The sequence below is a fragment of the Oryx dammah genome, unplaced genomic scaffold, assembly GCF_014754425.2.
Source record: "Oryx dammah isolate SB20612 unplaced genomic scaffold, SCBI_Odam_1.1 HiC_scaffold_22, whole genome shotgun sequence".
Taxonomy (NCBI): Eukaryota; Metazoa; Chordata; class Mammalia; order Artiodactyla; family Bovidae; genus Oryx; species Oryx dammah.
The window spans coordinates 17299986-17315623 of record NW_024070206.1 but is presented as its reverse complement, the minus strand read 5'-3'; the positions used below and the strand labels follow the sequence as shown (position 1 = coordinate 17315623).

The 15638-nt window shown below is 44.1% G+C and overlaps 1 protein-coding gene across 1 annotated transcript in view; it reads left to right on the top strand.

Moving 5' to 3' along the window:
• The window catches only part of SETBP1 (SET binding protein 1), a 385267-nt gene that overhangs the window by 174821 nt on the left and 194808 nt on the right, over window positions 1-15638 (top strand). The window contains exon 2 of the mRNA XM_040264576.1: window positions 8835-8888. Within this exon, the coding sequence (XP_040120510.1) occupies window positions 8835-8888 (54 nt within the window). The remainder of the gene's footprint in view (window positions 1-8834; window positions 8889-15638) is intronic.

Here is a 15638-nt window from a genome sequence, read left to right as displayed (position 1 = left end):
AGAAGGAAAAAAGAAAAGGAGGAAGGGAGGAAGGGAAGCAGGGAGGGAGGCAGAGGGGGTGAACTTGGTTAGGGAGAGAATAGCCACATGATGTATCAGTGCAGACCCTAGTGAGTCCTCGGTCAGCCAGGGTTCAGGAACGAAGCTCCTTTGGGAAAAGTCAACTTGAATTCAGAGAAATGTGAGGGGAAGATCAAGATGTTACCTTAGATGCCTGCACTGGGAGGCTGCGTGAGGCTGATGGGAAGTGAGAAGTTTGGCCGTTCCATGCATGATGGGTCGTCTGGGGTCTGCTTGGCTGTGGTTCCAATGTTCCTGGGCTGGGGATGAGACCCTGACACCTTTGGGAGGGAGAAGGCACCGTTCCATTTAGTGGTTCCAGAGGGATTCATGGATGCCTTAGACAGAGGAATGGACTTGCCATGATTTCAGAGCTATGTTCAAATTCCAGTTCTGCTACTTTTTGCTCTCATAACTCTGGGTAAATCAGTTAACCAATTTGAGCTTCAGTTTATTTAACTGTGAACTGGTGAAAAGCAATACTATCCTACATTAATAATGTGAAGATTAAGAGGAATATTAAGTTAAAGCATCTACCTGGTACAATAAAGGGCCAAAGTAGATCCTAAAAAATAATAATTAAAAAAAAATCATAATTGCCAAGAGTTCAGGGTAGGCTTTCAAAGGAGGAGATTCTTCCACTTTACCTGGGGCTTACAAAATCTGTGGCTACCTTCAGCTACAAGGCTCAGCTTTCACTGGATCCAGCTGGACTTTATCCCTTTTAGATATTCACCTGTAATTGTGATTAATTGCTCTAGACTTGGCCTGAGAGACCCAGAGTCTCAGCCAAATTGGCTACACTGAGCTGAGGAGCCAAGCTTTTGACTCCAGTGCTCAGATGTTCTCTGAAGCAAGCACCTTCTGACTTTTCCATTCTCTGCTGCTGACTGAGCCTAGGGGTGTAAATCAGTTCCCTTGGATTTGCCAAGGAGATGCATTAGAAAACTTTAATACTAGTCTTGGAGCCAAATGAGCAGATCATCTGGTCAGTTTGAAGCAGAAATGCTGTACCGGATGAGAAGGCAGAGATGGGGGTGGGTTCTCCCCTAGTATCCAGCTTTGCTTGGGATGTTCAGTGAGGGCAACCTCCTTTCCTGGCATTTACAGACTTTGGGAATAGCCCACGGACGCTTCTGATGCAATGTGAATTTTGCATTTTGTTCAAAGAAAAGAACCAACAGCCCAGATCATGCTCCTGGAAAGCAACATGTCCTTAGCTCCTTTCTTTTCTGATGTTAGCTATGATTTCTTTTTAAAATGTATTTTATTTATTATTTATTTGACTGCACCAGGTCTTAGTTGGGGCATGCAGGATCTTTAGTTGTGACATGTGTTGCTGTACGCAAACTCTTAGTTGTGGCATTTGGAATCTACTTCCCTGACTGGGGATTGAACCTGGATCCTGTGCCTCGGGAGCATGGAGTCTTTACCACTGGACCACCAGAGAAGTCCTTAGTTATGCTTTCTTAAGTATGTAGTCTGCTGAACTTGAGATGAAAAGAAAAATAGACATCACTGCCTGCACATAGTGGAAAGAAAAGAAGAGAAAGCATTTTCCTGATGAGTAACTCATGGCAAGTATTTAAAAGGCTGATTTCTTAAAATGAGGCCTGGTCATGCATCCATTCCACTCCTAGTAAGAGATTTCTCTCTGAGTATTTTTAAAGAGGTAAGCTGGTTAATTCTCTTACTCCAGTTATATTCTGTTAGCATTGAGTGGCTTGTTCACTACGCAGGGGCCTTGTCTTTTAAGATATGCAATTTCAAATTTTCTTTGTTATAGTTTCCAACCAACTAGATCTTAAATGGAAATTCCATATAAAATACCAGTAAAAGGTGTGCCATTCTGGCTAAAGTGGGATGGGGACCTGAATCTCCCCAACTCATCCTCTCTCACCCACTTTGCAATCCCTTCTTTAGAATCCAAAGCTCCTTAGGGCACAATTTGGAAACCACTGTTCTATAAGTGTCCTTTGCATGGTTCACTTTGAAATATCAGGGGCATCATAGAGGACCTGATAGACCTTCGATTAATAGACACTACAAAAGTAGTGGGGGGCATCATGAAGTATTATGATGTAGTGGAAGGGAACACGCGTTCACCAAACCAGGTTTCCATGCCTCCCCACCACTTGCAAATGGTGGAACCCGAGAAATGACTTAATCCTCTTGAGCTACTTTTTACCAAAATGCATAATAAATGAGAATAAACATTCATGTCATTAGTTTATACCAGGTTTACATCTGTAAACTTCCCACCAACTCCACACAAGATGCCCTTCATCCATGAAATCCACTTTCCTTGGTCGGCAGAACAAGGCATTTAAAAAGAATTTTACTTGGGAGTTCAAAAAGGGCAAATGAGCTTCTGTAGGTTCACCAGGTTCAAATTACACGAAATAAGACTTTTTGTTTCAGTGAGTTCCAGATTAGCGCATTCAGAGGCCTCTTCTGTTGTTAGGCTTGGTACTTGTAGCTCTAATCTGCAAGAAGGATTAAATACATGCTCACCCAGAAGTTGAAATATTATAACTGTGACTTGGACAGCAACCAGATATGCACACCATTCCAAGAGCATAGGTTCTATGTACAGGATCACACGTAGAATCTTTAAAAACAATGTAAGAGCTCTTTTGGCTGCATGTCTAGGGGAATTTGTTACAGACCTCACCTATAAATATTAGAATCCCATTATTTAAAAAATAATAAAAGAAAACTATAAGCCATCAAGACCAGACTTGCTTGGGGTTATATTCAGTTATTATTAGTCATTCTCGTTGCTCTTTGGAACAGAGCCTGAAATTAAGACTGGAGGGAGGTATCAGTGGTTTCAGGTTTAACCTTTAAAATTCCTGGAGGCTGAAGGGATTTAGCTGAAGGGATTTAGCAAAAGGACATTCAGCCCAGCTAGGATGGCCACTTCAAGTGTGTAACTTAGGCTGTGAAGAAGCTGGCTGCCCGGCCCCTGCATCACCCACCCTGCATGCTTTGGCAGTTAGGATGAATGCTTTCCGAATTGTAAGGTTGCTTACCTTTGGTTTGGATGTGGATGTGACCACAGCCTCACTGGGATGGTGACTCCGTGTAGCAGCTTGAGTGACCATCTGTCTAAATTCCTATTTGCACACCAGTAATAGAGACACAGCACAGGACTATCTCTTTGCCCTCCTGTCTGTCCTTCCAGAGAGTGTAGACAGCCTCTTAGAAGTGTTTTGTGGGGGAGAATTCCTGGAAAAAAAGAGAGAGAGGAGACTAGATAAAGTCCGTTACACCTCTTTTATCCCTGAGGTTAGAGAGACTGGGCTACTGAAACTGTGGGGCCAGAAGGAATGTGGAATTCCTATTATACATGGTAAAATGAGACCTGAATAGGTGAAGCGACACCAAAACAGACCCCATAGTGAGTGGAGGCAGGCCCAGGGCCAGGACGTGAGTTTTCACCCTCTGAGTCTAAACTTTTGTGCAGCAGTGTCCCAGCTATCATCCTGTGAGGAGTAGCAACCGGGTGGTTCCGTTTTACCTCTCTTAATTCAGTGTCCACATTTCCTTTTGTGTTCCCGTAACTCTGTTGCAGGCTTACTCATGGTTGGTTCCAGAACCTTTTGCTGGGTAGAAACCAAGCTCTCTTCCTTAGCTTTCTTTCCTTTACTCTGTCTTAACCCCTGACTTACTTTGCTGCTCTTCCCTCCCCTTTTTGAGTCTCCCAGCCCCGGCTATTAGATCATCTAAAGCTTTCTTTGCGTTGCATACATATGGTTGGCTTTGTTGTTTCTGATTTGTCCACTGGGTAAGCCACTCTTTCTGGGCCTTAGTTTCTAGTTGATTCCTAACAGCTCCAATCGCACACATAATTGGGTGTTTGTGTTGCTTCCTGGAACACTGCCTTCCACACAGGCTATCCCCAACTGTTCCGTGGTTTGAGAAATTGGGGTGAGATGCAGTTCATGGCCCATCCTGTAGCCAAAGTAAGAAGCAAGTGAAAACTTCACAACATAAAGAGGGAAAAAACATCCGTTTCCTACCAAAATATAGGAAAGGGAAAGGAGAATAGATTGAAAAGAGGACAGATGAGATAAAAACCATACTTAATGAAAGGATGGTGTCTTTAAGGGAAATTTGAAATAGGGTCATTTGTTCCCCCAAAGCAGTCTTTGCTTTGTTCCTTTATCTGTGTACCTGTCTAGCTCCGAATCTACCACCCACCCATCCATCCTTCCACCCATCCATCTCACATGTTGTCATCTGCTTTTCTGGCCCACGTCAAGCAAATATTGGAGAAGAGCAAATATTGGACCCAGAGCATCCCTAGCACAGCCAGGCTTCATTGTGTCCAGCTGCGTGTCTACAAGACTGAGATCCTTTCAGCCACATGTCCAGTGTGAGCCCCAACCCGTGTTGTATCAGGAATTCCCTTTCCAGATGCCTGTGTCCTGGGTCAGCCAGAGGAGGGACTGGTGGAGACATACTAGGCTTCACCCTACCCAGATGTGATGTGTCCTTTTGATGAGGGGAAGTGATGTTCCTGGGGCTGGAGGTCACAGAGGGAAGTGGAGCAGCCTCCTCCCCTCCTTTGAAGGAAGCTCTGGAAGCTGTAGACTTTAGCAGGTGAAAAGGAAGCTGTTTGAGAGGCAGTCTGAGGCCCATGGAGGTCCCAGGGCGATGCTGGCTGCAGCTGTGCTGGGGGTGACTTCTGGTGCCGGAAGCAAAGGGATCCCATCCAGTGAACTGGGTGCGAGAGGAATGCTTGTGAAACTAAAGCTGTTTCTCTTACCCAAGGGCCCACAGCTGCCTTCATCTTCCTCTAAGCCCCCTGCTCCCCAGCCTGCCCTTTGGGTTTAGAGAGACCCAGAAAAAAAATTGAGCTTGCGCCAAGAGAGAAAGTGCAGCTCCTCCAAAATGGAAAGCAGGGTCATCGTCCCAATGTTCTGAATGTGGACTGTTGCAGAGAGCAGGGAGACGTGTCAGGAATGAGAACGGTCTGAGACAGGGCCCCAGGATCACTGCCCAGCTCCACCAGGGAGATGAAAGAATTTTCTCCTTCCTTTGCCTTTTAAATGTAATTCCGTCTACCCTTCTCCCCCACACCCGTCCAGCTCTCTTGCTGGGAGCAGTGCAGACATTCAGCCATCCTGGGAAAAGGCAGGATCCTTTTCATTACTGCCAGCCTGATTGAAGTCCCCAGAGCTAGGGAGGATTGAATATTCCTCCCTCTCTGCCTTCCCTGTCCTGAATCCTTCCCCACACAGCTAGGATGCTCCCAGAGAAGTGAATTGGTGTCCTGTGGGATGGGATTAAGATGGGATCTGGTTGTGGGGGACAGTTTGGATGGTCTGTATCAGTGCTTTTGAGGACACTCCTTATGGAAGGACATTGTCATCTCTTCTTGGCCATGCCTCCGCCCCTGAGCCCATCTTCCCTACCTTCAGGATAGAGGCCAGCAGCCAGTCATGCCTGGGTGTGAGGGTTGGACCAGACCAAGACAGTCACTCGTGGATGTTTCTGCAGAGGGACCAGGGGTCGTGGACCCACACAGGCTTGTTGTTAGTTTAGCAATGGGACTTGAAGAAGCCACTTCTCAACTTTGTGCAAAACAAGGACTTAGTCTGGAGGTTTCAAATTTGTTTTAATGGCAGAATATTTGTTCTCAAATGAAACTATGTACATGAAAAAGAGAAAAGCTGAGCTGTGCTGGTTGAAAGGAGGGGGAGATGGACAGAGTAGGGATCTTCTGTCTGTACCACCTCCGCTCCTCTAGTTGCCCAGCAGAGGTGGCTCCTGAGCTTCCTGGAGACTCAGTGATTTCCTCATCCATCCAGGGACCTTTGGCTGTCTCTTTCAAGTCCTGACAAGATTGGAAGTCTTTTTTGGGGGTCCAGATCTAGGTGGTCTTCAGTTCTGAAATATAGGAGGACTTCCTGTTGTGTATTTCTAATCTGTACCTGAGCTCCACACGTCAGTGCCTGAGGGTCAGTTCTTTCTCCTTTCCTGGGTGCAGAATGTGGAATCAGCTATGAAACAATCAGCTCTAGCAAGGGGTGTGTTCAAGGGGTGTGGTTTATATTTTGCCCTTACTGTTCTTTCTTCAGTTTAACCTTGAGACTCATGCACTGAAGCATAAGCTGTTATTCTCTACTAAAATCTATCATGGACACAGAAGGACGTGTTCCCATGTTGGAGCTGATTAATTCATCCAGATATTTGAATGCTTACTTCATGCAGGAAGTGCTCTGGGTGCTATGCATTCTAGGTGTCATTTCCTCTTGTCAGCTTGAAGGATGTCATAGGCCATCTCTCACACATCTCAGCAATTTAGTCATTCTAGTCCTCACCTCTAGTTTGACAGTATTCCCTACTTTTAAGTTATTTGACCAACAGGCATTCGATGACTAATTGTATGTCAAGACTTTTCTTGAGAAATGCAATAGTTGTGTGGGATATAAACCATTGTCTTGTTGTGCGTGGACTTGTTTAGGCTAGAAAAGGAAAATTTAAATACACACACACACGCACACAACAGCACAAGATAAAACTTCAAATAATTAAGAACTAAGTTGTAGGAATTCCCTGGCGGTCCAGTGGTTAGGACTTTGTGCTTCCACCACAGAGGGCGCAGGTTTGATGCCTGGTCAAGGAACTAAGATTCTACATGCTGTGTGGCACAGCCAAGAAAGAAAAAATAACTAAATTTCATGCTTCTTTTGCTTTTCTAAGAAAAGGGAAAAGGATATACGTTTTCCAGCGAGGATGGGATAGATCCTAACTTGTTGAGCTCGGGCCATAAGGAATAATAACCCAAAATGCCACATCTCTATTTCCATTCAATCTGGATATGGTCATTACTCAATCCCAAGCCTCTGATTTGACAAAATAGTGCAAATGCTAAGATGCTATGAACACCCCTGTGGTTTATTTTCTGTTGCAGCGTCTCAGAACTAGGAAGAACTAGACGCTTTGCTCTCACTTCTGTTGTCTCGTAAACCCCATAAAAAGGCAGTAGAAGAGCTCCTGCCATACCTGTGTGACCTAAAAAAGGCTGTTTAACCTCCCAGAGTCTCGATTTTCCCATCCATAAAGAGGAGATACTTTCTATCTCATGAAGGATTTTCGAAGATTAAAAAAAATTCTGTAAAGCAGCAACAATGATGCTGATTCCCAGCCTTCTTCCTTAAAGTACGCCATGGCTAGCAGGGGATAATGCAGAGTGAGCTGCCTGCTGGGGTTGGTAAACCCCTTTGCCATGTATTCTTCCCACTGCCCACCTGAAGGAGCTCCATGCACTGCCGCCTTGCCATTCTCAAGGCTCAGTTCAAACTCTTATTTTAGTAACCCCACCCTGACATTTCTTGCCTTACATTGTTCACAGTTTGACACTAACAGTCTACTCAAACTGACATATGTGTGTCTTACCCTTGGACCAAATTGTATGTTCCTTGCAGGCAGAGACGCCTTATAATTATGTTCTGGCCCCAGTGTCTCATGAGGTGCCCTCGTGGCTTGTTGTTGGCTGTGTTTGCAGTCACAGGGGCTGAGCTGCCTCTCTCTCAAGATGGTGCCACCTTTCCAGGCAAATTCCACGTCCCTGGGGTTGGGGGGTGTGGCGGGGTCGGGGCGGGGTTGTGGGGGTTGGCTCAGCTGGAAGCTACCTGCAGGCCTGGGTGTGGGGAGAGAGGTACAGCTTTTGCAATCTCCACCTCCTTCCTACTGTATTCCAGAGTTTACACCACTTTGTGCATCATTTTAGGCAAAGTCATTGCCTAAAGAGCAATGAGCTCAGTTGAACTTTTCTGAGCTAAAGAGCCCAGATGAGCTTTTGTAAGGCTGGAGGCACTGCAGCCCAGCATGACTTCCTCTCTTTCTTGAACCAAACAAAATATTGTTACAGCAAACATGAAATCTTTCTTATTTTTCACAAACGCTCTCCAGGCCTAACAAAGCTAGCAAGCAGTCACACTCCTTGAATCAAAATAAGCATCTGCCTCTTTTCTCTTTATCCTGCTTTCCCAGCATTTTTGAGAAACAATTAAGAATGTGAGTATTTTATTAATTTATTTTAGGACTTCACTGAGTGTCTTCTGGATAGCATGCAAACATATTAAAACCTTAACTTTACCCTTTAATATGAATTGAACACAGAGATACAGAACATACATAGCCTGACTTATCCATCAACATTGTGCATGATAGTCAGACCCATAAACTCACTCTGAATATTTCAAAAGTATATAAAATGAAAGGCAACATACAGTAAAGGGAAACTGAGTCGCGTGCAGCTGGGGAGAGGATAGGGTCATTTTCACTGGTCTGATTTTTAAAAAAGAGGAGGAAGAAGCAACAGCCCTCCCGGAGGAGATGGGCCTTTAACTGTCTCTTTTACTTGTGGTATCACAGAATAATTTGATAGTAGGAAGGAAGTCAGGGACTCTCTCCCTAAAGAAGTGTGTGGACTCACATGTAATTTGTACTTACAGTCTCAGGGACTCTTTGGGTCCGTTGAAATCCATTCATAGTTCATGCTGCCTAACTTAAGACTGAAGGATTGATCGCACCTAGAAAGAAGATAGGAGAAGGCAGCAGAGAGTAAGAAATAGAATAGACACAAGGTGAAAAGGCCATTGCTTCCAGGCTGCTAGCCTGCATTTGCCTTTTGTGATTCTGCTACTTAGCCCTGGCTCTGGGTTCTGTCTTATCCATTGCTGATCAGTTGTCCTGGGGATGCTGTATGCAAACTGTTGAGAGGTATCACTAAGGAAGACTTCTTTGTTCTTTTCCAGCTCCTCACAGCCAGTGACCTTGCAGCCAGTGACCTCAAAGGATTTCAGCCACAAGTAAGTTCCACTGATCCTTTTATGAATTTTGGTTGTGAGGAAACAAAGTTGGCACCAGGGCGCAAGCCCCCACCTTGGATTTCCAGCATCTCTGACTCAGAGAACCAGCCTTGACAGTGACTTGGTAGCTTGTCATCTCCCACTGGCTCCTCTCAACTCATCACAAACAAAACCACCTCTTTCTGCTTCCTTAATATTTTGTAGTGCGAAAGAGAGTAGACCAAGCTGCTTGGAATGTGTGGTGGTGGGTGACTCAGCATAGGAAAGGGTTAAACCAAGAATGTGGAAGGTGGGATTTTCTCCTGCATTTCTCCTCTTTGGTACAGGGTACTCCCATTTGTGGAATCTTTGTGAGCAAATACCTTGTAGCCACAGTCTGGGGGCCAGGTTAATCTCAGACTCTGCAGAAGCAGATGGTTGAGTTTTGCTGATCTTGGTTAGAAAATGGGCCATTATTATCTCTGGCCAGAATGCTTTTTGGAGGTCACTATGAGCAAGCGACAAGAGGCACAGGCAAAGTCTCTCTTGGGACCTCCCTGGCAGCTTTGAAGGTGGAAAATCACCTTGCCTGTCTTCGGAAGGAAGCTTACTGTCTCCACACAAAGGCATAACCACACCCACACCCACACACACACACACACACAAATGCATATCCGACACACATAGTCCTTGTGTTCCGCGTGGATCCCAGTGTAGATAGAATGTGTATGCAAAGACGGGTAAATCCAAGAGCAAGAAATGAGCTGTCTCACCCCTGCCTCTGTTCCCCCTTGAGTGGGAAACTTCTGTCACTCCTCAACTCAGTGCTGCCCAAGACCCCACCCGCCGCACCTCTGCAGGGACTCCCAAAGGCAGAGCAGGTAATTGTTAATACAAGAATTCCATAAAACTTGAGGATGTTTTCTTCTTTAAACATGTTTCATAGCCAAGAGCTCACTGTACCCTTACTACACTTCCCCCATGTGGAGCGTATCCTGTGGGTCCCCTTTCACTGCCGGAGGAAACTGAGGCACCAAGACCTGGGGAGAGGAGGCCCCAGACCACTGAGAGCACTGAGGACCAGATCGGAAGGAGAGTAAGAGGCTTGGGGGAGACAGTGAACAAAATCCAGGGCCCTGCTGGTGAGAGTCAAAGATAAACCCATGTACAGTTTGGGGTGTTTTGATCACAGCTTGTTAATCCTTCTGTTAGGACACAGGGAGGTTTTAAAAATAGTCAGGAAGTCTTTTGACAATATTGAAAAATGATAATTTATTCAAGTAGTTATTCACATAATGCATACAAGCTTTCAGGTGAGCTCAGAGAATATAAAACAAAAATAAAAGAAAATCGATCCATGTCCCACCCACCTCCACACCTACACTCACACACAGTGGCATCCCGGCCAAAGATTTATTTTTATCTGGAATTTATAAAAATAAACGGGGGTGGGAAGAGGCTTTGTACTATGTTGTTTTGTGGCTTGAAACGGATACATAGTGGAGACTGACTTTATGGAAGGTGTGTGTGTGTATGGGTGTGTGTGTGGTTTCGGCATTATTTCTGAGTTGATCATATTCTCTCTCTGTTTGTTGAGCCCACAGTTCTAAAGATATTTGATTTTAAATGATCTATTGTTAGATATATTGGGGGTCTGCCCATAACACTTGAGGCCGTGATCCTAGAAGAGCAGCTCCCCTGCTCCCTGCCGATTACACTGTGGTGGTTGGTGCAGATGGCTCACTCCCTTGGTTCCATCTGACCTTTCCACATTATTCCATTTGTGTGTCATTCCCCCGCGGCTGGAATATAAATGTGTATTTTTCACTCCTCAGGATGCATGTTCCTGAGGCCAGGAGGCCCTGGGAATCTTGTGGACAGAGTGTAGTGCCCAGATCAAAGTCAGTTCTTCAGTGTTGTTCCTAAATCAAAAAGGCCCGGATGTGTCTCGAATCAACATCACCCTCTTGGGTGCTTTTCCAGAGAGAAACAGAACATTGCCCACATGTTTGGGGCTGTGGCTTTTGTTATTGTTTTCCCTTCTCTCTGGGTTTCAGGTGAAACTGAGCCCCAGGCATCCCGATGTCCAGTCATTCATGGGTGTGTTCCTTCCCAGGAACTGTCACTGACTTTCAGGAGGTAATTCACTGAGGACCCCTCCCTGGGCTCATTGTCAGTGGGCCTGTTGGCTTTCACGTGATCCACATTCACCACTTGCATGGAAAAGTTTTTGTCTTGTTTTTCCTTCCTTGAAACATTTCCTGCTGTAGCCTCTTAGGGAAAATAGTCATGATTTTCTCCCTCGTCCTTGCTGCCCCTCTGGTTTGAAGGTGTGGAGAGTAGTGAGTGTATGAGTCTGACCTCTCCTGTCTCCTGTCTCTCTCCTTCTTTTCTGCATCCAGATAAAAAAGAGGTGGGTCAGGAAGTCACTGTCAGCCTTTCTCCTGATTATTGGTTTGTAAAGGCACCATGTTCATTCCTGGAAATAAACACATTACTTTGAAGGTAGAGCCTGATGCTGAGATTTTACAGCCTGTGCACTAGGGTTGAGAGTTCTTCCTGGGTCGGTGAGCTTGGCTTCTGTTCTGGGTGAGCAGGAAGAACTGCCTCACTGGAGGTTACTGGTCTCAGTAGGTTGAAAAAACACAGATGGAAAGCTTCCTGAAATTCACACCTATGTCACCCAGACTCTTCTCTTAATATTTGGTCCCCTGCAAACACATCTTTCATTTTCCAACACCTTGTTCTTCCTGCCTTTGAAGGAATGAACATATTTGAGCCCCCTCTCTTATCCTTGGATGACTAGAAATGAGGACCCTCATCTACCTTTCCCAGACCATCTCTCTCCATTCTTGAAAGGATTAAAAGCAGCAGAAGCTTAGTGGAAGCCCCATAGTCATGTGACTTCTTCATTTTATTTTTACTCTTTTTTTTTCCTCTGAGTTAAGAGCTATAAGTTGTCCACTGTAAAAATTTTGGAATATGTGAAAGTGGTAAAAAATAGTATAGTCTTCTAGTTATAAAATAAATAAGTCCTGGGGATGTAATATACTCCATGGTGACTTTAGTTATATTTGAAAGTCATTAAAAGAGTGAGTCTTGAAAGCTCTCATCACAAGAAAAAATTTGTAATTCTGTGTGGTGATGGATGCTAACTGTAAAAGTTAACTAAAAAGAAGAAATTTGGAAAATATTTAGAAAATTTTGAAAATCTCTTTCCACCCCAGAAATACTTTTAATGACCTTTTGGGGTATAGTCTTACCATAATTATTGTGCAAAAACGTACACATCTATGGGATTTTTTAAAAAATTGACATTCATATTTTATATGCCTTTTTAACCTTCTTTTTTGTTTGTTTGCATGCTTTTCATGTCACTGGAAAAATCTTCTAGCAGCTAGCTATTTTTGTCTTCTTGCTAGTACCATCATTTATTCACCACGCCCCTCTTGCTAGACATTCCATTCCTTTTGCAGGCTGAACTCTCCAGGAGCAATCCAAGGCAAATGCTAGATCCTCTGCTCTCATCTAGGATACAAATAGCAGCCACAGCTTCTTTGCAGTTAGTTCTTTGTCTCTCCTACAGGCATCTGACGGTTGTTTAAATTTTGTAGTAAAGTGTCCGTGTATATGCCTGTGGGCATTTAAGCACATGCTTACAAGGGCCCTGGTGGGGAATGTTAGGAAGAAACAACCATAGCATGGGGCCCAAGCTCAGATGCAAGTGTCATCTGTCCATCTGCCATGCTGGAAAGCAACCTTGAGAAGATCCATCCCCCCAAAAGAGAGCACCCACTAAAGGACTTGGTTCTCACCTGCTTCATAAACGCCCCACTGTCTCAGAGGAGAGAGGAGGCTTCTTATAGGAAAAATTGGATTTTACTTCAAGTATGCCTCAATGACAGGATTTTGGGAGGCAAGTGTAATAGCTGTTATATAAGGGTAGCTATTTTAAAGAAATTTCTAAAATGGCTATTGCTGTTACGGCCAAGGGGACATTTGCAGTGAAAGGTAAGAAGAGTCACTCCGAACACAGGGAAAACATTTTTCAGTTCAGAGAAAACAGGACTTTCAGTTACCGAGCTGCCATTTCATTCAAAGGTGCCCATGGAGATCTTTATGTAGAGCTACGTGCTGCACAGACTCTTCCCCAGAATTTGGCAGTTCTGGAATATTCTACCACTATTAGCTTTGGGAAGTTGCCTAATGGCTTTAATCCTCATTTTCCTTATCGAGCAAAAAAGCTGTGCTGCTTATCCCACAGACTGTTGTGAGGATTAAATGAGACAATATTGTGAAAGTAACCTAGCATGGTGGCTGCCACATATAGCAAATTCAACTTTTCCTTTCGTTAGAGAAGTGTGTGCTTAATTGCTCAGTTGTGTCCAGCTCTTCTCAGCCACATGAACTGTAGGCCACCAGTTTCCTCTGTCCATGGGGATTCTCCAGGCAAGAATACTGGAATGGGTTGCCATGCCCTCCCCCAGGCAGAGAAGTTTCAGTTCAGTTCAGTCGCTCAGTCATGTCTGACTCTTTGCGACCCCACAGACTGCAGCATGCCAGGCTTCCCTGTCCATCACCAACTCCTGGAGCATACTCAAACTCATGTCTATCATGTCGGTGAGGCCATCCAACCATCTCATCCTCTGTCGTCCCCTTCTCCTTAGGTTAAACTATTTAAGAATTCAGAGGAAGGAGAAATTGCATCTATGTGAGCAAGCAAAAAAGTCTTCTAGGTACCTCGGCCAAGATAGGTGAGAAGGAAGTGAGGCAGTGAACTTACTCCAGGGCAGGGGAAGCCTGGATGAAGACCAAACCAAGGGTGGAGATTCTTGGGTGTGTTCTGGAGACAGAGTACTTTAACTGCTCTGGTTTAGATGGAATATGGTGAGGATATAGCTGCAAATTAGGTTGGGACCAAATTGTACAAGGTCTCCAAAGTCCAGAAAAATAGGCATATTAGTTTAATAATCCTCCATTTATTATCTAATGTTTATTATCTATTATTCAACTTTAATAATATGTTGTTACAGAAGCCTTGATTTGGAGCATGGGCTGATTTCTGTGGTGTAAATATCTCCCCAGTGAACAATTTTAAGCTGTCAATGGTTTAATAACCTGTTTGCAAAGTCTTTGACAGTCAGTTTTCCCGAGTTGATGTGATCAGTTCCCCACACACCCCTGGGCCAGCTTCTGTAATCATTACCATTTGCCAGTCTTATTTCAGCTATACTCCCAGATACATATGTATTTTTAATTTTAAATCTGGGGAAAGTATTTTTTAAAAATCCCAGTCATCATGTTATTTTACTCATAAATAATTCACTAAGCTTTTCTAACAAATAAGGCCTTTAAAATATATTATCGTAATGCTGTTATGTTATTGGTTTATGTTATTATTACCTATAAAATATTATTTTAATATAATATGAAAGTATTATGTTATTTTACCTATAAAAGTAACAATAATTCCATAGTATTTTCTAATCCCAGTTCATGTTCAGATTTCTCTAATTATCTTAACATGGATTTTACAGTTGATTTGTTTGAATCAGAATCCAGATTTTAGATTTTGACATCTGATTTATTTGAATCAGAATCCACATTTTAGATTTTGACATCTGTCTGAGAACAGCAGAGCCACTGAAGGCTTGAGTATGGGGAAGAACCACAACTGTGATGCAAGAAGGTTGTACCATAGTTAGTAGATGTAATGAAATGAAGAGGGGATTGAGCCAGTAATAAGCCTGGGCTGTTGGTCCATATGAGATGTAGTAGGGAATGAAGCCAGGCTGGGGTCAGCGGGACATGTTCCTGAGGGAAGAAATGCCAGCTAAAGTATAGGGCCGGAATCAATGGACCTGGTAGCTACTTGGCTGACTGGACAAATAAGGGGACTGTAAACCCAAAGGAGGTACAGGTTAAGAAGTTACAGTGTTCGTTCCTGGATTAAGTGTGATTATCCCCCAATGTTCAAAGGAGGAGGACTTTGTCATCCCTAAGCAAACCCTTACTCCATTTTCCTCAGGCCCCACAATCAGTTCTACTTACAGACATCGGGAGACATAACCATCTGCAAAATATCTTGGGCTCCATGAGTCCTAACCCAGAATTTTTCAATGCAAGGACTCCAAACATTTTGTGAGGAGAAGCTAGTTTTTAGGAAGGTGTTACCATGGAGTTTCTGAACGGGAAGAAATTCGAGCTGTGCACATGTCCCACCAGAAGAGGCATGGTGATGCAGGGAAGGGGTGATGACAGTAACCTGTGACTCAGTGATGGTCTGTGTTTTTGGGTATTTCAAGCGGCTGCCCCTACACTGAAAAGCAGCAGAGCAGGTTAGAGAGTCAGAGGCTTCTGATGGCTCCTTTCTTTTGAATGTGAAATCCCTGAGTTCCCAGGTTGCTTGTTCTTCAAGGGTGCATAGTGTCTTTCAGAACAGAATCACCCTTGTCAGACTCTGCTCGCATGGACACCAGCTGCCTACAGGCTGAGAGTCAACAGTCATAAAGATGGAAAAGGAAGCTCGGGATTTTCCAGAGTACCCAGCCGCTGTTGGACTCAGCAGGAGCTGGTGTTGCTACATGTCCACATGGCCTTTGGCTGAGTGTACATATGCCAAAGACTTACTAAAAGTGAACTGTATGCCAGAAAGTGTTCTTTGAACTTTACATTTATTCATCAGTTAATCCTTATAAACCTTTGTGAAATCAGTAATAATATTATTTTCATTTCAAAAGTAATTGCAGAATTGCTAAGATCACAAAGCCC